General features: G+C 52.0%; 4 protein-coding genes across 16 annotated transcripts in view; 3 read left to right on the plus strand and 1 right to left on the minus strand.

Moving 5' to 3' along the window:
• Window positions 1–6,222: 6,222 nt before the first annotated feature.
• On the minus strand, window positions 6,223–11,708 carry ZNF319 (zinc finger protein 319). 2 transcript variants are annotated; one of them, XM_061445468.1, is made up of 2 exons: window positions 11,579–11,708; window positions 6,223–10,171 (listed from the first exon to the last, which is right to left on the minus strand). In XM_061445468.1, the coding sequence occupies exon 2, from the start codon at window positions 9,820–9,822 to the stop codon at window positions 8,170–8,172; it is 1,653 nt and encodes a 550-aa protein (XP_061301452.1). In that variant the 5' UTR covers window positions 9,823–10,171; window positions 11,579–11,708; the 3' UTR covers window positions 6,223–8,169. The 2 variants fall into 2 exon arrangements, with proteins under 2 accessions (XP_061301452.1, XP_061301451.1); XM_061445467.1 differs by having other exon boundaries at window positions 11,569–11,701.
• LOC133265104 (uncharacterized) lies at window positions 10,547–12,055 on the plus strand (the record flags this gene model as incomplete). Its single annotated transcript, XM_061445308.1, has 2 exons — window positions 10,547–10,634; window positions 11,337–12,055. Coding segments are annotated over exons 1-2 (807 nt in total), but the record flags the coding sequence as incomplete, so codon positions are not given.
• A 295-nt stretch (window positions 12,056–12,350) lies between these two features.
• USB1 (U6 snRNA biogenesis phosphodiesterase 1) lies at window positions 12,351–16,958 on the plus strand. The gene is made up of 7 exons (XM_061445472.1): window positions 12,351–12,511; window positions 12,597–12,748; window positions 12,867–13,050; window positions 13,770–13,823; window positions 14,802–14,907; window positions 16,056–16,139; window positions 16,416–16,958. The coding sequence occupies exons 1-7, from the start codon at window positions 12,420–12,422 to the stop codon at window positions 16,518–16,520; spliced, it is 777 nt and encodes a 258-aa protein (XP_061301456.1). The 5' UTR covers window positions 12,351–12,419; the 3' UTR covers window positions 16,521–16,958.
• Window positions 16,959–25,107: 8,149 nt separating this feature from the next.
• CNOT1 (CCR4-NOT transcription complex subunit 1) overlaps window positions 25,108–25,449 on the plus strand; it is a 64,134-nt gene continuing 63,792 nt past the window's right edge. For 9 of the 12 annotated variants that reach the window (XM_061445442.1, XM_061445448.1, XM_061445444.1 and 6 more), the window contains exon 1: window positions 25,108–25,416. In XM_061445442.1, the coding sequence (XP_061301426.1) occupies window positions 25,315–25,416 (102 nt within the window). In that variant the 5' untranslated portion in view covers window positions 25,108–25,314. The remainder of the gene's footprint in view (window positions 25,417–25,449) is intronic. The other 3 variants (XM_061445449.1, XM_061445451.1, XM_061445450.1) reach the window with 1 other exon arrangement.

The raw sequence follows: 25,449 nt of genomic DNA on the forward strand, positions 1-25,449 counted from the left end.
CCTCCGCTTGCTGAGCCTGCCAATTGCTGCTTGATCCGTTTACCTCCAGCCCTGCTGACTGCCAGCCTTTCCCATTGCCCTAATCCCAGCCACGGTCATACCCTGGAATCCTGGTTCTGGCACAGCTTTTCTGCTCAACATCCAGCCGCAGGCTGGCCAGAGCCCCCTGACCTGATTCCTCCTTCCTCAGCACAGCTGGAGTCCCCATCCTAGTGAGCAACAGATCACCTTCCTGCCTGGCCCCAGCCTGGCACCTCTGCAGCTCTGATTCACAGCTAGGGAAACTGAAGCACACAGCAGAGGTCCAGGCACTTTGCACCTCATTCCCCACCTCTCAGGCCTGGGGAAGCAGTCTGAAAGGCACCACTGTATTCTTAAAATACTGCTCACTCCGAAGCAGAGTGATGACTGCTTATAGGTCAGCATTGAACACTGACTTTTCCAGCAGAAACACAGATCAAAGGTGCATGCTGTGTTCTCCCAAGCCTCGTGGCTCCCAAAGCCATCACCCAGCCTCAGCTCCCTGAACTTTGCTCCCCATGGCTCTGGCCAGCAGAGCTGCTCCTGCCCGGCAGGAATCGGCAGCAAACCCCATGGTGGCCAGAAGATGAACACAGGGCTCTTATGCTAGGCCAGGCAGCTTGGATCCACACAGTTTCCCCCTCCTCACTCTCCTGAATGGTAGACTCAGACCCCAGTCTAGGGCTGGCAGAGTTTAATTCGTCAGCAACTTTAGCTGCCCCAGTTGCCCACCTCCAGGCTGGGGGCAAACCCTCTGCTCTGCACTGCGGGATGGACGCTGATCCCACACCAGCACTGGGGGAGGCACGGGAGCCTCAGCTCTAACAAGTAGGACACTGGGGCTGCTGTGGAATGCCTTGAAAACCCCGTATCACCGTGAAAAAACCCACCTGTGAAGGGAGCTGGCTGGGCTGGCCCTGAAAGCACCACATGCAAGCTCCTGGGCAGCATCAAAGACTCCTGGACAGGCATGGTGTTAAATGGACTTGCTGCCCCTCTTGCAGGACCAGTGATGCAAGTGACACAAGATCAACCCAGAAGCCCTCACGGCACAGCCTGGCCCAGGTTCCACCTTGCAGGGTGCTGTGGAGGTTCCACCTGAGAAGACAGTGCTGCCTAAAAGAGCAAAGCAACACATAGGCCGCTTCAAGTTAACTTCTGCAGGCTCAGGCTTATGAAATCCTGCAGTAAGGGGTTCAAAAAAACCTGCATCCCCTCCAAGAGCAAAGATGCAAGTGAATACCCGAGAGGAATACCTGGAGAACAAGGGGAAGGTTCTGCTGCTTACCTGGGCAATACTGCCAGCTCTCCTGGCATGTTTGCCAAACTATTTTCCACTCACTTTTGCTGCCTTTCATTTTCATCCTTGGCTTTCACATTGGTGGGGTAAGGCAGAAGGGACCGATTACAGTAACTACATGGAAAAAAGATACCAAGTAGGTAAGTAAGGTCTTCTGGAAAAGGAACCAGATCTTAAAGGGCCAGTGCTGAGAGGATGCTGCTCCCACCAGAAGCTCCTGGTCCTCCCTGAGCCAGAGCCTGGGCTCTAGCATGTGCAAGGATTACCTGCTTTGCTGTGATTCAGGGAAATCAAAGATGAGACATTAAAAGCCTGTGCATAGCAGGTGGTGGTGCTGATGTCTTTTGCTTGCCTACCCTGAGGATACAGAGTGTTTCCTCAAACCACAAGGTTCAAATACAGGCACTGGCTTGGGACTATCAGCTGCTGTTCAACTCTTCATCTTCCCATAGAAATCATCCAGCTGGGAGTAAGAAATTAGGGCAGCTGGGAAACATAACATCCTTTCTTTTAAGAAGGACATGGAGCTGTTTGAGCAAGTACAGAGGGGCCACAAGGATGATCAGTAGCTGGAGCACCTCCCGTTTTAAGACTGGCTGAGGAAGTTGGTGCTGCTCAGCCTGGAGAAGAGAAGGCTGTGTTTAGTTTAAACTTCAACAGGGGAAGTTCAGGTTAGATATAAGCAAGAGGGTGAGGCACTGTAAGGGTGGTGAGGCCCTGGCACAGGCTGCCCAGAGAAGCTGTGGTTGCCCCATCCCTGGCAGTGTTCAAGGCCAGGTTGGACGGGGCTTGGAGCAACCTGGTCTAGTGGAAGGTGTTCCTGCCCGTGGCAGGGGGTTGGAACTGGATGAGCTTTAAAGTCCCTTCCAACCCAGACTAGGCTGGGATTCTATGACTCTGCCACCAGGCACCATCCTGCTCTGTGGTACTAATGCCCTCCGAGGGCTCAGCACAGCTGCCAAGAGGGACAGGTGACCCGGGATCAGTGTCTGCAAGAGGGGAAGGGGTCCTACCCTCTCCCAAAGAGGGGGACATCCCTTCTCTTCCTCGTCCAGAGCACCTCTGCACTTTAATTGAAGGAGCTCTGAATGGACAAGGCAGCATGAAGGGATGCCATGCCAACTCCCAGCTGCAGGACTCAGCCAGAGCACTGTCCCCACTCTTGCCTTGGTTTCCCATTCCAAACCTTCAGCTAGAAGCATTTTTTCGGTGATCCAAACACACATCTCACCTGGGTGTGGGATGGAGCAAGTCAAGTTGTCTGCAGGTCTCTTGTTACCACAGGATGCCAGAAAACTGTCTGGGAAAGCTAAAATGGCCAGGTGAGGGGCTGGAGTTCTTGGAGCACAAGATGCATCAGCTTCTGCCTCCTGAACAGGTGCTCCTGGTGGACAGAATCCTGCGTGTTTCTGCCCTGAAGCCCCAGCTTTGCCTCAGAGGAGAACTGTCCACCCCTAGCAAGGGGCAAAACCTGCTCTAGTGGAAGGGGTCCCTGCCTGTGGCAGGGGTTTGGAACTGGATGAGCTTTAAGGTCCCTTCCTTCCCACCCAACCCAATCTGGGATTCTATGAAAACCATACTGCAGACTCTGCTTGCTTTTGCTTTCAGCCCCAGATGTCTACCTATACCCAGTGTCTCAAGTTTTGGTTACTAAGTGGATGAACAATCATTTCTCCATCAGAAAAGTTCAGGGGAAAGTAAGAAAGAAAATATGGGAAAAAAATAAATATATAAAGCAGAGCCAGACAGAACATGAAGACAGAGGAGGCTCTGCTCCAGAAATCTTACACATCCACAGGAATGTATAAATAACTATAAATTTATTAGTAAAGCAAACCCATTTGACACTCACACAGAAGAGAAGGATGTGTTAATACAATATATATACACACATACAGGGAGTATCATCTTAGAAACCCATGGAGAGCAGTGTTAAAGGCACTGCAAGCTACACAAACCTCAGCATCCTTGGCCACAACTCCCCATGGCCCCAGGGAACTCTGCCAGAGGCGTGAGCACAGGTCAGGATAACCGAAAACCTCACAGTCATGGAATCCCTCAGATCCATGGCCCAGAGGATATGGAAATAAGCCAGTGGTCCAGCTCCCTCCTGCTGTGCTGCTCTCCCACCGAGCACCCAGGACATGCTGTAACAACAGCTCCTTCATGCCCAGAAAGCAGCAGAGGCAGCTGCTGGCCCCAGCCCTTGCAGCAGCCATTACTGCATCTCAGCATCATGTGTGCAGGAACCTTCCACAGGTGAACTTGCCACGCAAGGGAGGAACAGTCGAACTCTGAACAAGTGGGTTTTTAGCTTAATATTACTAGCTGGTCTCTGTCTGCAGCCTTGATTTGATGGTAAATACTCAAGGGAAGTGTAGAAAGTGCTCTCCTCCCTCCTACCAGTGCTCAGCCAGGCTGGAGCACCCATACGTGGTCCCAGACTACTGTGAGAGGATGTTTTCCCCCTCGCCCTCCACTTATGGGCCCCAAGAGCAGAGTGTGCATGTCTTCCCACCCAGATGGCAGGGATGGCATCCGGTCCCAGAGAGCTGTCAGGGCCACCTAGGATACCTGTGGTCCTAGAGGTGCCCACACCACAGCCAACTCAGTTCATCCACCTGCCTGATGCCCACAGCTGCTCAGCAGGCATTCCCAAGGGAACTGAGTGATCCAACACTCCCCCCCCAACCAAGGCCATGACTTCTCCCCAGAGATGTCTGACAGCCCTTCACTGACTTAATGCCCAGCCCTGGAGAAGTGACAAAGGGACCCACCATGGAAATGGCTGCTCTCACCTCAGCACTTGTTTCCTACAGGCCTGCTCTGGCTCAGACTCACTCACCAGAGAAGAGCTGCACCATGGACACGATGTGGCCAAGCCAACCTGCTAAGCCAAAGGGATAGCCTGTGCCCAGTGGGATGGACAGCCTCATGGGGGAAAGGACCAGAAGCACCTACTGCATTTCAGCAAGACTACGGTCCTAGCACCTGACCTTATTATCATGGTTTGGCATCACCTGGATCTCAACCTGGGAGAGGAATTTGGGGCAGGACAAAGGGAACATGGGGTGCGAAAGGGGGAAGAGACCTCATAATCAAAATGAAAAAAAAAAAGATGAAAACCAAACTGCTGCTTGCAAATAAAGAGTTGAACAAAGGGTGAAGAAGCCAAGAAGATCTTACATTACAAAAGTATAAACAAAAGAGCTGTGGAGGGGAAGGGGCTGATACATAGCTAAAGGCAATCTGTAGGGTAGGCTAAGAGGAAGTGAAGATCAGCAAAAAGCCCAGGTAACAGTCTACCTTCTTCCTGGACCCAGGAAGACAGAGTAACAGCAGCCCTACAGAGCTGGGCTTATCTCCCAACAACATCCACACAGCCTCTGGTCAGCTGAACCCTGCCCAGCATCTCCCCAGCAGCATCCTGTGCTCGAGCTGCCCTACAGAGCATCCTCAGGTGTGGTCACCAGGTCTTGAAGACACATGCAACACCAGCTCCAGCACGGTGACCCTCTTGGGTGCTGTGCAGCAGTGAGTGATGCCAGAGGCCAAGTGGAGGCAGCATGAAGAAGCCTGAAAGTCTCTTGAAAGAAATGTCAGAAGGAAAGTGCAACACGTGTAGAGTAGAAACATGTTTTACTCACAACAGGCTTTGGCCACAACTGCTCTCTGGTTTGAAAAGGAAACACCAGCAGTTAGCAGAGCCCTTGGTGGTGGGTGCCTGGCCAGTCCCTGCTTCCCCACCCAGCGCCACACTCCTGACACCCACATGCCTCTGGCCATTTCCATCTTCTCTTGGGACAAAACAGGACCCAAAGACACATGAGCAGAGATCAACCTGCTGCTTCCAACTAGACAATTTCCCTGTAAAAACACCCCTGAGGCTCTTGGTGGCCACTTGGCAGCCTACTCCACATAGGTCCTCCACCAGCCAGTACCAGCGTCTGGCAGCAGACGTCAACATGAGCTTCAACTGGATTTGTGCAGCAGACAAGGGAGTCATCACAGCCAGTCCTACTTAATGATGCTTTAATGCTGCACCAAGATGTTCATGAACCTAGAAGCACCAGCTCACAGCCACCGATGACCTGCACTTGTCCCCACCAAGGTCCCCACAGCACCTCTTCTCTCCCAGGTATGGGGCCCCACATCCTAAGCAGAGCTGGAGCTCCTAGCTGGGCACCAAAGGCCTTCCCAGCTGTGCAGCTTGAGAAAAACAAACAGACCACAACAGTCCCTATGCCCAGGGGTATAAAGGGTACGGGATCCACCAGCTCTGTGGCCAGCAAAAGGCGCAGAGCTGTGCTTGGGGCACACTGCCACCCTCCTCCGCCCCAAGCACCTCAGGCTGTCCAGCCACTCCAGCAGCCACTGGAGCCCTGGGGAAGGAAGAGAGCAGGGAACAGCCACAAAGGGGCCATGCCAACAATTCCTCCAAGCCCCTCCCCTCTAGCCAGCAGCCACCCCAGAAAAAAATAAAGCCACAAAAGCCCCTGGGGGCTTCAGCAGCCTCCATTTCACACCTTGCTCCTACTAAAGATGAGCTTCTCTGCAAGCTCCAGCTCTGGGCAATGATCCTGGCTACTGCAGAACCCCTGGCTTTGTGGGAACTGTGGCAGGCATGTGGAGCTTGGGCAGGAGCAGAGCGAGGGCTCAGGTGGGTGTCAGGCTCCCCAGCTGGCCCTGGTCCCGTGCAAACACCCTTGGTCACCATCAAGCCCTTCTGCAAAGACAGGATTAGCCTTCCTTGGACTAATTTTTTCTCCTACAGTAAAGCATACACTGAACTTGCTACATATTAAACAGCAAAAACCAGCTATTTAGAACCAAAGAGATCTTTAAAAAAACAAGGTATCACTTTTTTTGTTGTTGTTTAAAAGATCCAGTATGACATCAAGTTAAACTATACAGTATTTTTAATGAGTATTAACAAACTGCTTAAAAAGAAAAAAAAAAGGCAAAACAAGAAAAAAAGAAATAGAAACACGGACAGAAAACTCGGTAGGAAGTTCTACATCTTTGAGGCAGCATGAAGATAACCATCGGTCCCTCTTCCTTGGGCAGCACAGAGCAAGGTCTGCTTTAACCCACTTAAAGCTGCACATGAAGACTGAGCCCCAGAGTCAGACCTATCACTGAATTGTCCTCATGCCTCCTCACCATCCTTGAAACAAAAGTCCTTCTCCACCTTTTATATGAGTAGTCCCCAACCAGCAAAGCAGGTGCTGCCCAGGCCTCTACAAGGTTCATCTTCCTGTATTTGCTGTGGACAATATTTATTAACCTTGTTCTCATCACCTGTGCAGCACAAGGGCAAGTTACTGGCTACTGCTTACTAATTACCACTCATCACAACATTCCTGCCTCACACAACGGCCAACAAACAGCACAGAAGAGCTGAGGCTGGCAGGGACCTTGGGGAACCATCTTGTCCAATCTGCTTGCACAAGGTCAGCTACAGCAGGCTGTCCACGACCACATACAGCAAGTGGGTGAGTATCCCTGCAGATGGATGTTTAACATCTTAATGTCTCCAAAGACAGAGAGGGAAAGGCTGATGGGCAACCTAGTGAGCACACCTTCAATCTCCAAGGCATCTAACTGGCATGTAACAGGTCCCTCGGTCATGAGAAGCCAGCAAATTCCTGCAGAGGAAAACACCTGAGGCTGCATCAACTTTGCTAGGGGAAATTTATTTGTAAGTGATGTTTACAAGAACTGTGCAAAACCTGAAAAATACAGAAGAGGTAAAGATAGAGTAAAGGGGTAAAACAGGACTCCCACAAGAGGGGAAAAATGCACTCCTTTGCCCACTGCTGACCTTCCCCTTCCTCTAGAGCCCAGCCTGCAGGCCAGGATGGATGCCCCTGGCTTGCTTTGGTTCCCTCCAGCAAATCAGCCACCAAGCTCCTGGCAGCACGGGTTCCTGTTGGCAAGGTTGACACTTCTCAAACTGTAGGTTATTAGTAGTGTTCTCTCAACCTTTACTGTTACAACTGCCAGAAGGGCTCTTTGCCTGATGCCCCTGGGGGGATGCTAACAGCCTAAGCAGTGCAAAGGGGCCCAGAGGCTGGGAGGGAGTTTTGGCAGGAGAGCTGGGTCCCTCCAGAAGCAGGCTCTCAGTCATGAGCAGGGCAGGGAGACCCTCCTTGCCACATTTGCCAGTAGAGGCACAGCGCTTGCTACTCCTCCCCATGCTGCTGGCAGGGATGGGCAGGCTCATCCAGGACCCTTGCAGGGTGTGATAGCCAATGACTGCAAAAGCAGCAATGCCAAAGTGCTTTTTGGAGCTATGTGGCCCCATGGCTTTTCCCTTTCTACACTCTAGAAAGAGGGAGAGCAGGGGAGGTCAAGGCAGTCAACACTAACAAACTGTAGCAGTCCTTGCAACTGATCTTGGACCAAGAAATATGGAAGATCCCAGAAGCAGAAACCTGCTACTTCCTCGCTGAGCTCTCTCTGCCCTTCTCCTAAGCCCTCTCACGAGGAGTCACCCAGCCCTATGGACCAGCACCGTCAGGCAGAGGACTGAAAAAAGGCTGCATGCGAAAGGCTGGTGCCCACAGCTCAGATCCCAGCACTGGAACTGCAGGTACAGCATGAACTAGGCAACTACAGGCTCCCCACCTCCCTCCTTTCCTCTCCACCCCTTTGAGCTTTTCACATCGTCCATCGCCCCTGTAAAACAAGTGGTGTAGCAACCACAGAGGCCAGAGGAAAGTTTACCTGCCTGACCTCCCTACCTCTCTACCCCCAAACTCTGTTTACAACCAAGAAGAGGGAAGGGGGAGGCTGAGGCTCTGGAGCATCACATGCAAGCTGCAAGCCACCAAGGGGCAGGAGGCTCATGACAAGCAGGCAGCCACCTGGTAGGCGCCCTCAGTTGTGTGCTGGACACTGTGCTCCTGCAGCAGGCCCAAGTCCAGGAACCGCTCCCCGCACCACATGCACTTGTACTGCTGCTCCCGGGCATGCACACTATGGTGCTTGTTGAGGTGCTCACGCTGCTTGAAGGCCTTCTCACAGGAGGGGCACTTGTAGGGCTTCTCACCGGTGTGCACACGCCGGTGGCGCTGCAGGTCCGAGGCGTACTTGAACCGCTTGTCACAGTCAGGGCACTTGAGGGGTTTCTCACGGGCCGGGTCGCAGCAGTGCTGCACGAACTCGGAGGAGGAGAAGAAACGTCTCTCACAGAGCGTGCACTTGAGGGGCTTCTCGGAGCAGTGGGCCAGCTGGTGCTTCTGCAACGCTGAGGCCCGCTTGTAGGACTTGTTGCATATGCCACACTTGAATGGACGCTCTGCGTTCTGCACACACTTGTGCCGCAGCAGCTCCGAGGACTGGTTGAAGCCCTTCTGGCACACGTTGCACTTGAAGAGGTTTTCTATGCCATGCACATGCTGGTGGTACACCAAGTGCGAGGGCTGCACAAAGCCCTTCTCACACAGGTTGCACTTGAAGGGTTCCTCAGCCTTGTGCGTGCGGCGGTGGCGCATCAGCGCGTACTGCTGCTTGAAGCTCATCTGGCACAGGTCACACTTGAAGGGCCGCTCCTCGCTGTGCGTGCGCTCATGCTGCCGCAGGTCAGATGGGCGCTTGAAAGCCTTCTGACACTCACTGCAGCGGAAGGGTCGCTCCCCGCTGGGTGTGCAGGGGTGCTGCAGCAGCTCTGACGACTCCTTGAAGTGCAACTCGCAGATGTTGCACTTGAAGAGGTGCTCCCCAGAGTGCGCGTACATGTGACGCACCAGGTGGGAGCGGTGCTTGAAGGTCTTCTCGCACACCGTGCACTTGTAGGGCCGCTCTGAGCTGTGCGTCCGCTTGTGGTGCACCAGGTGGGATGACTGGCTGAAGCTCTTGTCGCACAGCGTGCACTTGTAGGGCTTCTCACCCGTGTGGATGCGCTCATGCCGGGACAGCTCTGAGAGGTGCTTGAAGGTTTTCTGACAGATGGAGCAGCTGTAGGGCTTCTCTGAGGTGTCAAGAGGCTGCAGATGCTCTGCCTCAGGGGGCTTGTAGGTTTTCTCACAGATAGAGCACTTCATGGCGTTGCTGTTGTGGACGTTGTGGTGCTGCGCCAGTGAGGTCAGGAGGGAGAAGCCCATCTTGCAGACACCACACACAAAGGGCTTCTGCTCCACCTGGATGCACTGGTGTTCGAGAAGGTCAGTGGCCTGGTGGAAGACCTTCAGGCACTGGGTACACTGGAAAGAGCGATCATGGCCTGGCAAGCACTGGTGCTCATGGGGGTTGGAGAGGTGAGTGAGGTCATGGCCACACACCCCACATTTGTGGGACAGGTCTCCAACCTGGAGGGAGGCGTGCTGGGGGTGCTGCAGACCGGGGTCTGGCTGGAGCAGTATGCCGTAGACAGCACAGCCCAGGGAGCTGTCAGTGCTGGGCGGGATGGAGTGCTCTGTGAGAGCGGCTGCCCCAGCGTGGTGCTGCTGTGGTGGCTGTGGTGGTTGCTGCTGTTGCTGCTGCCAGCTTTCTGACATGCTTGGGGAAAAACACGGGATTTCAGCAGGGACAGCTTCAGCTTCTTGGTGGAGAAGGTTCAAGTGAAAACAAGAATTGAAAGTACCAAGATCCTGATTCCCCGTAGCCGATCTGCTGAAGTCAAGGACAGAAAATCCAGCCAACAGCAGGATCCTGGGAAGCACTGACTGAAACTCCAGAGCCTCCTCCTCAGATCAGCTCAAGTTCTTTGTGGACTGATCTGGTTTGGCTTTTTCTGACAAAAGAACAGGAGGCAGAAGCAAGACAAGAGGAGGTCCTTCTCTGCGCTGGCTGTGATGTGCTCACATTTGGGAAGAGTGAGGGAAGCAGCCCAGGGAACAGTTCTCTCTGCAAGGAAGAGGACAGCTGGTGTCAGGTCTTAGAAGAAAGATGGGCAACACTCCAGTCACCCTTCTCCCACAGTTCGCTTTGAAAACTCTCCTGTGTCCCTGCAAAGCTGCCAGAAGGCCAGTCTGGAGGAGCTGACAAGAACCAGAGCCCCCCTTACCACTGGGCTAAAGATGACTGGACCTAGGGAGGGTCAGGCTCTGCCTACACACAGCCAGGCATGTGTTTGAGACATGGGCTCTCAAGAGGCAGCACAGCTGCCCAGGTTCAAGTCAGCAAAGCCACTACCCCAGCTACTGTCATCCACTGGATGCCCTGGCCCCAGTGGGGGCATGGGCTGAAACACCCATCTCTGCCCAGGCTGAGGTACACGAAATGCTGTACAATCAAGAAGCTACCAGATCAGATTTTATAGACATCAAGGCAGATCCCAAGCTGATCCCATCCCAGCTGAAACACCCCTGTAAGGCAGTTCTGCTCCTCCTGCCGCTTGGGTATCGGGCACATTACCCAAGGGATGTATGTAAGAGATATCCTCTGCTCCTTCTGGGCAGCACTTGTGGACTAGGAAGAGCAGGAACCTCTGCTATCCTATCCACAAAACACAGAACCCACAGGTATCATGCAAAGAACCTGCTGTGAAGATAAAAGAACTGTTAAAGCAGTAACTCAGCTGAACCTCCTACCAAAACATGGAACAGAAGTACACTGGAGCTGAACATTCTACACCAGAGCTGCTGCCTGGTCTTACTGCAGAATATCACAGCTCACTAAAAAGTTCCAGTCTTTCTAGAGATGTCCAGAAAAACCTGGTATAAACTTAAGAGTAAAACCCACCAGTGAGCAGCAGAGGCAACACATCTCAAGAGAGAGAGAGGGTCCAGGCTTTGGCAAGAAACAGCCTGGGCCATGAGTTCCTAACCCCCATCAGAGCACAGACAGGAATGAGTCAACCCACATGCCCCTACCCAGGGTTAAGTAAAACCTGGGTCTTCTAGGAAGGTGTTTGTTGTGTTTAAAACCAAGCGCTAACGAGGACCAAAGAAACCCACTTCCCACCTCCCCAGTGCTCAACTGAGATTGGATGGTTACCTACAGCTTAGGGAGCTTCTGCCTACAGGGACTTGCAAAATAGTATTTTGACTGCCAGCAAAATTTTGGATAGTAAAACACCCAAAGGTCCCATCACCACCCTGCCAGAACGCCAAGATCTGCTCTTTCTGCTACATAGCTCACCTTGCCTGCAGACATGGGCTGGCAGCAGCAATCCCCAGCACGGAGCTTGATGGGATGGATACAGAGCTTCAGCCCGGCTGCAGCCCTCCCGCTCGGGCAACGTTAACCACGGCAGGAGCATCCCAGACCCATGGAGGAGGGGGGGAACGAGGAATACCAACCTTGGCTTACCGAGTGTTCTGCACGGGTACCCGAGCCAGCGCCAGCTCCGAGCCTAAGTCATCCCTCCGTGGGAGGTGGGAAGCGACTACCATTCCAGGAGAGCAGACGGGAGCGCAGAGGTACTTTCAAACTGGAGCAGCAGCTCGCAGCACGGCCTGCTCCTGCATGGTGCTGCCCGCGCCCGCCTCCCACCGGCGGGCCAAGGACGAGGCCGCCTCAGGGAGCGGCGCGGCGGGCCCGGGGGCCGCGGGGGCGGTCAGGGAGCTCGGAGGCCAGCGGCCGCTGCAGCCCGCGGCCAGGCCCGTCCCGCAGCTCGCCTCTCCCCATGGGACGGCTCCCGCGGCCCCGCCGGCGCGCGCACCGGCGCGCTTACGGTGCCCTGCGGCCTGCCCCGCCGCTGCGCTGCTGGAAGCCCCACGCTGGGCTGGGGTAGGGGGTTCTTGCCCGCCCCGGCGAGGCCCACACAAAGGGCGGCGGCGGCGGCGGCCAAGCCCCCAACCTCCGACGGGAGGGAGGCCCCTGGCAGCCTGCTCGCTACCGGCGGGGCCGCGGCCTGCACGCTCCGCCCAAGCCTCACGCCGGCGTGGCTACGAGAGCCGGGAGGGAGGGACGGAAGGAGGGAACGGGGCGCCGGTGCCGGAGGCGGGCGGGCGGCGGCTGCGGACGGAGGGAGGGCGCGATCCCAGCGGGCCGGATCGGCCGCGGCGGCGGCGGAGGCGGAGGCGGGGCGAGCCGCGGAGGCTGCCCCCTGCTGGGCCGCGGCCACAACAGCGCCCCCGCCGGCACCGGGGCACCGGCACTGGGAGAGGGGGTCACCGGCAGCAGCGGCCCGGAAAGGCTCGGCGGAGCCATGAGGGCCGCCCTGGTGGAGTACAGCAGCTCGGAGGAGGAAGAGGAAGGGAGGCACCGGGGTGGCGGCGAACAGGAGTCTTCCAGGGCCGGGTGAGTGCAACGGGAAGGGCCCAGGGCGGTGGGAGCCAGCGGGGCCGGGTGAGGACGCGCGGCCTTCATCCTTCTCGTCCTACAGCGCTGTGCGGCACCGCCTGCCGCTGCCCGCGGACCTGCCGGGCGATCTGGAGCCGGAGGAGGCCGTTACCGATGACAGTTCCCGGCACGGCGGCCGCGTCCGCAGCTTCCCGCACGAGCGGGGCAACTGGGCGACCCATGTCTATCTGCCCTGTAGGTGATGGCGGGCCCGCGAGTCCGCGGGGCAGCCGGTGTCCGGCGAGGACGGGAGCTTCGGGGAGGGGTGGTGGTGGGCTCGGGGACAGCCCGTGTGTGAGCGCGCTGCCCGCAGACAGGGTGCGGGAGGAGTTCCTGGAGCTGCTGGAACTGCTGGTGTACCGCGCCCGTAACCACGTCCCGTCGCTGTCGGCGATGGAGGAGTTCCACCTCAGCCTCTCGCAGTGCGTGGTGCTGCGTTACCACTGGATACAGCCCTTCGTGAGCGGCCTCAGGGCGCGCCTGGCCTCCTTCCACAGGTACGTGCCTTCGGGGGCCGCTCCCCTCCGCCCAGGCCTCTGGGTGCAGCGGCACCTGCAGGCTTCTCTGGTGCTTATCCCTACGGAGCTCTCAGCGTGATCGGGCAGCACAATCACGTCTGCCCTCTCCGGGCGGCGGCGGTGCTGTGCCGTGCTCTGCCCCAAGGGTCATTTCTGAGGCTCCGAAAAGCTGCAAACCGGAGGAGTTTGTCCGAGTCCAGGAAGGTTCTGGCTTCAGCTATTCGGTGCCAGTGGGGCACACATTTGCCTTTATCTTTCCAATGCTCGTTAGAAATCGTGTCCCCTCCACAGGATTTTTTTTCTCTCTTCCCCCCCCCCCCCCTTCATTTTTCTCATTTTCCCACTTTTGTTTTTTCTCATTTCTTCTCCCCACTTTTTCCCTCCCCCCTTTTTTCCCTATGTCTTTCCCCCCCTTTTATTCCACACTTCTTCTCTTTAACTCTTTTTTTTTCTCACTTTTTCCCTCTTTTCTCCTTTTTTTTCCTTCTCTTTTTTTCCCCCAATTCCCCCCTCTCTTTCTCCTTTTCTTCCTCTCCTCTCTTTTCACTCTCTTTCCCCTCTTCTTTTTTCTCTTTTTTCTCTTATTTTCTCTCATCCCCTCCACCCCACAACCCTTTTCTTTTCCTTCCCTTTTTTTTTTTCCACTCTTTTTTTTTTTTTCCCTTCTACCAGCTGAAATAGGTTCTTCCTTATTTCAGGTTCTTTTGTGTAGCTGACCAAGTGAAGGTTTACACCAACCAGAACAAGACGAGGTGAGTGAGTAGCAGCACACCCTCCCTGCCTGCCTGGGGAGGAGCCTGAGCAAGGTGCTGGGTGAATAGGAGGCATCACCCTGCCTGTCCCACAGTGACTTGGCTGAGCCGTGTGACAGGGCAGTACAGGATCACTGCATCCCCAGAGGTCTCACCCGTTCCCGAGCCACTTGCACAAACATTTAGCTCCAGTGCTGATTCTCTGCCAGCCTTTGGTCACATCAGCAGTGGGTGAACCTGCAGCCTGGGGTGGGCAGAGCTGGGGCCACATCTTTTGGTAGCAATGCTGGTGGTGAAATTGTAGTGCAGGTCTTTCAAGAGCTGGAGTGAAATGGCTCAGACAATGCTAATTCTCGTGGATGTCAGCTCAGAAGCCTGATTCTGACTGAATGCAATTAAGTAGTTTAAATGTCAAAGCAAAGGTGTTTAAATTGTGAGAAGTTGCTGAATCTAGTGGGAATGGCAGCTCACGATAGTCATGGGCATGAAGAAGTGGATCCTTAGTCCTCCCCTCCCCTCCTGGAGTCTAGAAAGCATCATCCAGAGAGTCCTCTTGAGGAGATATCTCTCCAGCTTGGCATGTCCCATTGCCTGCTTCCTCTCCCACTGTAAAACACCTCCAGCAACTTCTGCTTTTTGACAGCAGCTGCTGCCCAGGCCCATGGCCTGCTGGAATTTCCATAGAATGCATCCTGTGCCTGTAAAGTGAGTTTTTGTGTCCCAAACAGTGCTGAATTAGTCTAGTAGGCCTGTACTGTGTATAATCCAGTCCCTCTTCTCCCTGCCACTACATCTCTGTTTCTTTTTTTCTTGAGAATGTGGTCAGTTTCATTGAACGCTTAAACCTGGAATTCCTCATATTATCTTTTGTTAGGGGGTAGGGAAATTGCCTGGTCAGAACGCAGGGCTAAGTATGCTTTCAGCTGTGCTTCCTGCAGCATGAGAGCATGCTTGCTGTCTCTCTTTGCCTTTTTCTAGGACCTTTATTGGCTTGGAGGTCACTGCTGGGCATTTTCAGCTGCTGGAGCTGGTCTCAGAGGTAGACAGAGTTCTGGAGGAATTTGACCTTCCCACATTCTACAAGGTGAGGTGTCTTCCAATGCTTTCCTGCCGCTCTGAACATGCCAGCTGGTTCCGTGTGAGAGGCCCTTAAAATGTTCACCTCAAATAAAGAGGCACAAGGAGGTTACACACTGAAATGGTCTCCTCTGGGCTTTTCATACCTCACACGCTGAACATAATCTTGCTGAGAATAGGACTAGTGAAAGTCATAGCAACCTCAGAGCAGCCTTCCAGTGTCTGAAGGGGGCCTACAAAGATGTGGAGAGGGACTCTTCATTAGGGACTGCAGCGACAGGACAAGGGGTAATGGGTTCAAACTTAAACAGGGGAAGTTCAGTGAGAGTGATGAGGCACTGGAATGGATTGCCCAAAGAAGTTGTAAATGCTTCATCCCTAGCAATGTTCAAGGCCAGGTTGGACAGAGCCTTGGACAACATGGTCTAGTGTGAGGCATCCCTGCCCATGGTGCAGGGGGTTGGAACTGGATGATTTTAAGGTCCTTTCCAACCCTAACCATTCTACAATTCTATTCTGTAAGTCTCTGACTTCTGTATCATGCCCTGTGCAGGTGAGTAAGGATGTTAACTGTCTAGTGGCCTCTTGAGAATCATGTCTCTGTGGCAAAGGGCCAGAGCAGACACTCAGCTGTGCATGGAATTAGGGTTGTCCTAGGATAAAACAGGCTTGGGGTGAGCACTGCGGTGATGCTTGTGCCTCTTCCTTGGGCAATTTCTTGGGGCATCTGTCTAGCCTTTTTGCTTGGTACTAGCTTTGAGGACAGATTGTGGAATTTGAAGGGCCAGACCCTGATTTCTCTGTCTCCAGAGCTGAGCAGGAGTCTCTTGTGTACTATTTGGAAGTGACCCACCTACCCACTGTGGGACCGGCCATGGGAGGTTCTCTGTGCAGTTGCTGACTGCAGGGAGGCTGAGAATCAGCCTTGCCCACCTGTGTACAGAAAGACTGGGCTGGGGGAGTGCAGGACTCAATTCACCTCATGCACATCAGCTCTGCAACTGTTGAGCTGGCAGAGGGGGCTCCCAGCCTCAGGATCCTCCTGCCTGTGTGGTCCCAGGCAGGACAGCATCACACCAGATCTCCCACCATGGTTCCATCCGTTGAGCAGAGCCTCCTTCACCCCTCACGATCTAATCCCTGTTTTGCTTTCAGGACCCATCATTCCACATCAGCTTGGCCTGGTGCGTTGGGGACCTGTCGGAGAGGCTGGAAGGGCAGTGCCTGCAGGAGCTCCAGGTATGGCCCCGCACAGCATGGAGAACAGGGGAAGAGCAGAGCTGGTGTTCAAACAAGGGCAGAGGAGATTTCTTCACTGAGCAAGACAAACTTCACTGGGTTGGAAGAACTCGTATTGCTTTTGGGGGCAATTAAGATAAGTCACCCTCCAGAGGGAAGTCAGAGGCTTCTGGCCACAAACGGCCTCATCTCCAACTTGGTTGAGGGAGGGAGCTGCTGACTCTGTCCTCTGGCAGATCCATCCTCCTGGTACTAATTCCTCCATCTGGTTTCCAGGACATCGTGGACGGGTTCGAGGACTCGGCACTCCTGCTGCGTATCCAGTGGGAGCAAATACATTGCAAGTCAGGGAACAAGTACTTCTCCTTCCCCTTGAGGTAGGGGCCCTTGGGACTGTGCATGTCAGACCTGAAGAGCCTGATGTTTAACCAAGGACAGATCTGCAGTGCAGCTCGGAACTTTGCATGCTCTCACGCACTTCCCATGTTCCTCTTGCCTGCTCAGCATCTCCGGGCCTCCAGTCAGGCTACTTCCAAGTCTGAGTTGCTGGCTAAGAACTGTGTGTTTGTAGCAGGTTACATCCTCACTGCTGTATATGCAGTAGTCAGCACTGGTGGTTCCAGCCATCACACAGTTGCTAGTTTTGCCAGTTTTATAAAAAAAAGAGAAAATATATAAAAGTCATAAATGCCTTGTGGGAAGGAGGAAGAAAGTAGCATGGGAAGCTGTTGCTAAAGGGAGAGTGTCTTGCATTGTTGTAAATAGCACTGCCATGTCACCAGGAGGCTGTGAGAATTTAAGTAGCAAGAAGCAAGGACATGGAGCTGTACTCTCAGCTGAGCATCTTCATACTGTAAGCCAGCTTCGACAAGTTCCTGGGATGCGTTGTGTCCCCATCCCACTGATGCTGCCTTTAGAGAGAAATTTCAGTACTTGATCCTTTTGCCAAACAGCAGAAGATGAAATCTGGATGGGAGGATGGGAGTGGTTGGGAACCCCTTGTGTTTCAGTGATCCAGGCTGGGTCTAAAACAAGAGCTTTGATTTAAAAGGGTGAGTGCTATAAGCCCAGGACTTCAGAGGGCTGCTTCTCCAGAGAGGCTTGCTGCCATGTGGTCATGGGGTGGAAGCTCCTGCCCAGCCTCCGTGCTTTTTCCTGGTGAGAGCAGCAGCCCCAGAGCTGCAGTGACCAAGGAGATGGCAGGCTGGTCTTTGTCCCTTAGAAGAAACTCCTTTTCAATCCTTTTGTTCCAGTGGGCAGCCAGCTGCAGCCCCTGAGGCTCTTGGAACAGGATCCCAATGTGTTGCCCTGAATCTTTCGTTCCTCATCTGTCTGATGAAAGACCCCAGGACTTGTGGGCAGTAAAAGTCTGTCTCGTGTCATAAAACCATTTCTGTGGTGTATTTCAGATGTTCCTTCAGACACACCCAACTCCTGCAGACTTAAGGTGGTGCAGTGGCTACAAATGCTTCTGTGTGCTTGATGCTTGCCTATGAGGAAGCCAGGGGCTTTGTGGCCATGGGAGCATCTCAGCACATGTCACAGTGTCTGCCAACACTCACGCAGTAACTGGTTTTCAAAATCATCAAATCATGGAATCCCAGGCTGGTTTGGGTTGGAAGGGAGCTTAAAGTTATCCAGTTCCAACCCCCTGCCACAGGCAGGGACACCTTCCACTAGACCAGTTTGCTCTAAGCCCTGTCCAACCTGGCCTTCAACATTGCCAGGGATGGGGCAGCCACAGCTTCCCTGTGCACCCTGTGCCAGGGCCTCACCACCCTCACAGGGAAGAACTTCTGCCTTGTATCTAACCTGAACTTCCCATTTAAGTTTGAACCCACCACCCCTTGTCCTATCACTACAGTCCCTAACGAAGAGTCCTTCTCCAACATCCTTATAGCCCCCCTTCAGGTGCTGGAAGGCTGCTTGGAGGTCTCCACACAGACTTCTATTCTCCAGGCTGAACAACCCCAACTTGCTCAGCCCGTTCTGAGGTTGGGATGAAGCCATGTCCCAAATCTCCATCCTAGCTTCCTAAGCTTTTTGGTGGATTTTGTGGGACTGGAGGTCTGGCATTGCTGACCCCATGACAGCTGGGGAAGGGGTCCCTGTCACAGCTGAGGCCCTTCCTATATGCCTTGTCAGAGGCCGGGTACCCTCGTACCCCGGGGAGCTCCTCAGGGTCCTGGTGCTGTCCCCCAGGGCTGGAAGGTGGCTGCTGAGGCCAGCCGAAAGGAGCTGAAGTGTCGGGGTGGCGGCCGCAGCCCTAGGAGCTGGGGGTCTCCAGGAGCCGAGACTGTAAAACGGAGTGGGTCAGCCCCAGGGGATGCGCAGTGTCGTTATTGGGCTGCCTCGCCATGTTTTGGTGCTGCACCGGCTGCGACAGTACCAAGGCAGCGCCAGGCCTTGGCGCGATGCCTGGGGCCGTAACACCGCCGGGCGGGGGAGGGCAGCGAGACAAGAAGGGGGGGGATATGTGGCTGATCGCAGCACTCTAGGGGGGCTACCTCCCCTTCCCGTGCCCCCATGACTCCGCGCGCGCTCCGCCACTTCCACTTCCCGCTCCGCCTCAGCATCTTAACAGCCCGGGTCGGCCGCTTGTGCGTATGCGTAAAACGAGAAGCGTTGATTGGTTTAGAGAGCAAAAAAATACTTGGGGAGCTCTCTGGCCAATGGAAGCACGGCGCTGGCTTACGTAAGGGGCGTGGATAACGCAGGGTGTGGCCGGCAGAACGTCCCTTCAGAGGTCGCGCCCCATTGATTGGTCAGGATTGACCCGGTGTCTCCTTTGCTGTCCTCTGATTGGTGGAGCGCGTCGCCAGCTGGGGCGGGAAGCTTGGAGGGAAGCCCCGCCCACCCCACTGTTCCCCCGGCTGCTCCCCCCCCCACTCCTCCGCTAGCGTGCCGCGAGGGGACGGGGGAGGGGAAAGGCCGCGACGTGAGCGCGCGACCCTGTCCGCCATTTTGTAGCGAAGCGGCGGAGGAGGGAGGATAAAAGCTCGGTCGCTCGCAGCCCGCTGCCCGTTCCGGACCTTGAGGTGAGTGCGGCCCTTCGGGCACAGCGCGGCCTCGGCTCACGGCCCGCGGGTGCGCTGCGGGCGGAAGGCGCTCCTGGGACAGCGGGACCTCGGTCCCGCTCTGGCTGTAGGGGTGGCGGTATAGGCCGCGGCGGGGCCGGTAGAAGCAGCGCAGTCGGCCCCGCCGTGTTCGGGTGAGAGCGGGGCAGCTCGCGGGGCGCCTGCGGCTCGGCCCGCGCCGCTCTCGGCTCTCCGGCCCGCGCCGCTCTCGGCTCTCCGGCCCTCCGGCCGCTCTCTCAGCCCGCGTCCGCGCGACGGGAGGAGCAGCCGAGCGAACTTTGACGGACTGTTCTTTAGCCCAGGGCCGGAGCCGCCGGCTTTGGCGGGTTCGTGGGTGGCAGGCCGCGCGGTGATCTGTGCCGACTGGCACGGAGCTCCTCAGCTCTGGAGCTGTTTTCTTTTCTGCTCCCCGCCCGCTTTCGTGGGGTTGACCGTGGCAAATGGAGCCTTGGGAGACTCAGGAAGGGGCCAGTGCTGCCCCTGCCCGAGCACGGCTCGGCGGCCTCTTGGGAGATCGTCGCTGTTGTCACCCAGTGAAAACCAGCTGTAAAAAGCTGCCTGTAGTAAATCACTGCGTGACAGAACTTTCCCGCAGACCCTATGGAAAGAATGCTTCTCAAGGATGTTCTGAAGTTCAGGACACTCTGCACAGTAAGATGGCCTTGCTTATTTCAAAGCTAAAAATAACAACAGATGTTGTATTGTTAGAAATAGCTCCTTTGCAGTAGTTCTCTAATCTGGGGTAGTACTGTGTTCTCTTTCTACTGCCTTTACGCTCTGACTAGGCAGTCATAGTTTAATTTCAACAAACCACAAACAGTTTGGACTGTTTCTGCAACAGAACTGAGGGAAAATGAAGAAATAAAACACACAGTCTGTGGGTTCACCGTGAGCTTAGACTGTTTCTGAACCCACTTGTTGGAAGGAAGAGTGACATCTGTTCTCAGTGGAACTTTTTTTAAGCAGGTAACAAAGCAGGTATGACACCTGACATGTCATTCCAAATGCACACAACAAGTGTTTTCTGTCCCTAAGTAACTTCGTTGGCATCAACTAAAATTACAGGCCGGAGGAGTCCAGGTGAGGTGGCATTGGTGATAGACTTTTTTGCCCTTGCTAGAATTGTTATTGCTTTGGGTATTTCTGCATTTATGATTTTCAGGTTTCCTGCTAACTGTTTATGCTATTGGTCTTTGTGTCTCCAAACCAGACTCATAGCAAGCTGCAAGGGAGTTGGAACTGGATGAGCTTCAAGGTCCCTTCCAGTCCAAACGAGTTTGTGATTCTATGATTCTATCTACCTGTCTCTCCTCTTTAGAGACATGCCTACTTCTTTTTATATTTCCAGTATAGTGATCCTAGATATTCACTTTAATTGATGCTGAAGTGGCTGCTGGTGGTGTTCGGATGGGTAGATGAAAGAGAAGCTGTGCAAAGGAAACTTAGGAAAAGTGGACATTGAAACTTTGTGACCCTGTAATGGGTCATTGCTGAACTGTGCTAGAGATTCTTATCATTTTACCGGTTGAGGACTTCTCTTTTGTTTTACAGCCACCTGTACTGTATGAATACTGATAGTCTCCTTTGCTTTTTGACGTAGCATTTAACTCTTCTAAAACATGTTTTGGATGGGATAACAGTACTAATCCTTTGAGAACAGGTCCTTGAATTTTCTTCACTTCCCTCCATGGAACTTTATCCTGCAGGATTTGACTGAAGAGAAAGTGGAGAGTTTTTTTGGAGTTTTTTTCCTGTGTGGACAATCCTAACTTAAGATGTGAACACACCTGAAGCAGCCATGTCATCATTGGTGCATGCCTGATTTATTTGGGGTAGGTTCCAAACATGGAACTTAACTGGCCTTAGTGTATGGAAGCAAACTTACTTGCTCAGTTCAGCTGATCTCTGTAAACGAAACTTACTGTGTCTACTGTGTCTAATCGTCATTGTGGCATCCAGTTGACTGGAGTTATGTGCATTTTTCCAGTAAATGGAATGTTCACATGGCGCTTCTACATGTAAACTCCTAAATTTGAACCCATCAAATTATTCAGGAGCTTATTTTACTGTTCATGTGACTTACACAATAAGGCTTTTCTTTCTCTAGATTTCAAAATAATGGACTGAAATCTAACTTAGCTATGGTATTATTTCCTGCAGACCCCAAGAAGGAATGCTTCTCAAGGCTGTCCTTCAGTTCAGGACATGCTGCCTGGTAAAATGTCCTTGCTTATTTCAAAGCCAGAAATAGCAACAGATGCTGTATTGTTAGAAATATCTGCTTTGTGATAACTCTCTAACTTGCAGGAGTATGATGTTATCTTCATACAGTCAGGCTACTTACCTTTCCCCTTTGGAGAGCTTCTCACATGGGGCTTATTTTTCCACGAGTCCTGTTCTGGGTTTGAGAATTGGGTAAGGGACCCTGTTTGGTAGAACAGGTTTAACAGTAGTACTTGAAGCATGTTTCATACGATGATTTTGACAGGAGTTTAGAATCTACTTTGCAAACATGTAGCTCTGTCTGTCACTCAGGGTTTTGTATCCTCCACATGCAGTATGCATAAAGTGTTCATGCCTCCTGAAACCCAGTGGGAGTTGTTAACTTACCTCTGTAAAATACTCAAAACATCCAAAACCCAGCTTGAAGTAATTTTGAAATTACTTTCTTTGTAAGGGTGCTTCTGAATTTCTGGAAGAATTCAGGTTTATTGTCTTCAGCAGCAAGGCTTAGTTACTCCTACTGCTGTCCTTCAGGTTGGTAGAGTGTTTTTGTCAGACCTGACTGCTGGTTGTATGTTGTCCTTTTCCATTTTGTGATTTTTGTATTCTTGCCTAAAAATGTGTCATGTTTATGTTCTAATAACAAAGCTCTGCTGTTGAAAAGAATCTATTGAAATGGATGCCAGATGTTTTGCTGATGGCCTTTCAATTTCCTTAGGAAGCTTTCAGGCTGTGTAATAATGTAGATTTTGGTAAAAATTTACTATGTCTAAAAAATCAGCTGTATTGCACAATATGAAATCTTAATATTGTAAGAGCTTCTGAGTCCCATGTCTGCTATCTTATTCCATGGATGTATCATAGTATCTGTAGTTGAAAGTAGCTAATTTTGGCAGCAAATCTACATTTTTTTGTGGTGAACTCTCTGGCTGAGGACTTCCTTTCCTGACCCTGGGAAGATGGCAGGTTTTTGCCATGGGCTGGAAGCTGCTTGAATTATTGAGGCCAGTGGAGGGAGATTAATTCTCACTAAGAATCTATGCATCTAAAAATAAAGTCTGCTTTACATAGCATTCATAGCTTGTTCATCAGTGTTGTAGTAACTGAATTTTAGCCTCGTGTTGAGTGACCTGAGAGGCACCTGTGCGTTTTTGATTTCATGGCAGGGCTCCCTGAATTACTCTGATTTCATATACTATTGTCAGTTAGGTTGCACTGTTTGAACCTTGGAAATGCCGTTTGGTGCTTGAGAGCTGTCAAGTTTTGGTGTGTATCAGGATACATACAGTGCAAACTATATATTTAGAACATAAATGGGAAGCTGCTTCCTTCAGCTATTGTTTTGTGTCCTGGAGTCTCGATGTCTGCTCAGGCTCTTGTTCTGCTTCCCTGAAAGGGAAAATCCCATTTTGACTCCAGTTTGGGTTGTCCAGTGGCACTCACAGATTTTGCATTTGGAAAGTGGTGAACTCTTGGTGTCCTGCTTCCATGCAGTTGAAGTGTGTTGAGATGGTAATCCTGCTTTTCCTGGGAGAAAACAGCAATGCTGATAGGGGGGTGGAATGATTGGTGTCTGTGTGGCAGCTGGGAGGATCCCATTTAAACTGAGCCTAACTCAAGGGTTCCAACACCTAAAAACTTGGTATTTGGGTGGAGTAGGTGTGATTACTGTGCTGTTTGTATCATTACTGTGCTGTCTGAGAAACAGTGCCTGGAGAAATGGGTTTCTTCCTAGGGGCCTGAAAGACAATGTCTGAAACTTCTGTTACTGCTTTATAAGTGGCAAAGTTTTATCCTGAGTTCTTCAGTCTGACAGCTGAAATCTGGTGCTGCCACAGGGACTGAATTCCCCTAGCTAGCTGCTTGTGGCAGCTTTGATAGCTGCAACTGCTGTGACACGATAGTCTTGATTTGTTACCTGCTTCGTTTTTAACAGCTGCTTTTCAGCAGCTTTAGATTGGTCTGGTATGTTAAACCTTGCCAGTAAGAACATCTTGGAAAGTGTGCAATTGCCAAGCCCAGTGACACTTTCTGGATTATTCCGGAGCGGAATAAAGTAATAAAATAAAATTAAAAAAAAAAAAAGAAAATCAGGTACTGTGCTGCTGAGAAATCTTGTTAACTTTTGTGCCTCTCCTGCTTCCTACAGAGCTGTTTCACAGTTAGTGGGCTTTTAAACGTGTATATAAGGGTAATGAATTACAGCTTGTCAGAGGTACAGAAAAGAAATGGAAGTTTTCTGTAATTCTTCTTGCTGCAGTTTTAAGCATGCACTTAAATTCTTTCAGAGCACAACTGCCTTGTCATTGCATAATGCTTTTGATATTACCTCTTGAAAATGTCTTTTTCATGGGATTCAAGTTTTCCTGTGCAAGCAGGAACTTAAATAGCTTCTAGGAGCACACAGGGTTTTCTGTGGCATGTTGAAAGCCTGGAAGTTGGTTGATGATTTGACTTCACTTACCCATGTTTTTATTTAAGCTAATAAACTTCGCAAAAGAGCAGAATAGTCTTCACTGCCTGTGACAGTATTTGCTGCTCCTTATGTTTTAAAGTGTAGGCAGGTGTTAAATAAGCTTTAGTTCTAAGTGTGAGGGAGTAAAGAGGAAGAGGGGAAGAGTTCTAGTTCCGTCCAGTACAGCTTCTTCAGCTCACCTTGGTGCTGCTCCTGTTCTGCTCTTGCAGAAGTCACACTGCTGCAGGGCCTGCTTTGGACTTACTTACCCTAAGCATCACATATACCAAGTTAACACATCACCTCTGTGATCAGTCTCGATGAGGCAGAAATCACAGACTGGTGGTTTTGGCTGTGTAGCCAAGAGAGTAGAGCAGTTATTTTTATCCTGAAAAAGGGATCTTCAGACTCTTAGGCACAAACCATAATGACCTTTGTGTTTTGATCAAGTAGAGCTTCAAAACAGTGACTCTCCAGCTGGATGCCACCTGTGATAAATTGCAGTGCTGCTTCTCAGAGCAGCTTACAGTTTCCTTTGAGACTCCTCAGACTGTTGGTTATGCAGGACTTGCTCTGGCATGTAATTTTATTGCATTGACAATCTTTAACTTAAAGAGATGTCAAGTGCCAAGTTTTGTGTTGTCATAGAAGTTTATTAAGCTAGCTAGCTCTGCTGTTGTAGCTGAAGAAGCTGTTTTGGTATAAGCTCCATGTGAGGGCTAGTTCATTGTGTTTCCTGTGGGGGCTGCTCATTCACAATTGCTCGTTTTCTTGTGTACAGTTGAGTGCAATACTGCTTTGATGGTGGCAGGGCAAAATATTGCAGAGATGCTTAAAAAGCACTTTTTAAAAATAAACTTGATTGATGCTTTGAATGATTCTGACCTCTGATTGTTGCTGTGTCTTGTCTAATTCATTCTGCATCTGGTTTTCTTTCTCCCAGTGCTGGAAGGGTAGTTACTCTTCTGAGAGAGCTGTTTATTAGCTCTTGCAGCCTGGCAAAAGGCAGAAACCAATAAATGTAGGCAGGTAGTGTGAAAACAACTAAGCTTGTGTTGTGAAAACTTGATAGTACTTCCTTGTGGACATAGTTATTTCAAATGGCTTCTGCATTTATCATGTCTGTATTACCAGTTCCTTTGTTAAACTTTATTTTACTTGTTTTGCCAAGTTAGCTTGGAAGCAAAAAAATAAGAGAAAGCTGTGATGTTGCTACAGAACTTTAATGTAATGCTGTCTTTCAGGTGCCATGTTTCAGAACAGAGGAAGACAACTGAGAAAGAAGAGCTGAAGAAAGTAACACAGAACCAGATAGAGGCTAACTGGGGGGAAAAAAAATTAACCTGTCTCTGAGGTGACTAAAGGGGAATAATGGTGATTTTGCGCCGGGCTCGGCCGCCTGCTTCCGCCCCAACCAGCAATGAATCTTGACTCGCTCTCGCTGGCCTTGTCTCAAATCAGCTACCTGGTGGACAATTTAACCAAGAAAAACTACCGAGCCAGCCAGCAGGAAATACAGCATGTAAGTAGACTAATGGTGCTGCAAAAGAAACTC

Source organism: Pezoporus flaviventris, unplaced genomic scaffold (genome assembly GCF_033815535.1).
Source record: "Pezoporus flaviventris isolate CSIRO_AGI_PZ_B2104156 unplaced genomic scaffold, CSIRO_AGI_Pfla_v1 ptg000004l, whole genome shotgun sequence".
Taxonomy (NCBI): Eukaryota; Metazoa; Chordata; class Aves; order Psittaciformes; family Psittacidae; genus Pezoporus; species Pezoporus flaviventris.

What these genes read in the sequence shown, in the direction of transcription:
- ZNF319 (XM_061445468.1), bottom strand. Translation starts at nt 9,822, where the DNA reads ATGTCAGAAAGCTGGCAGCAGCAACAGCAGCAACCACCACAGCCACCA.
- USB1 (XM_061445472.1), top strand. Translation starts at nt 12,420, where the DNA reads ATGAGGGCCGCCCTGGTGGAGTACAGCAGCTCGGAGGAGGAAGAGGAA. An exon ending in GACCCATGTCTATCTGCCCT is followed by an intron (nt 12,749 to 12,866) that starts GTAGGTGATGGC and finishes CGCTGCCCGCAG; the next exon opens with ACAGGGTGCGGGAGGAGTTC. An exon ending in ACCAACCAGAACAAGACGAG is followed by an intron (nt 13,824 to 14,801) that starts GTGAGTGAGTAG and finishes GCCTTTTTCTAG; the next exon opens with GACCTTTATTGGCTTGGAGG.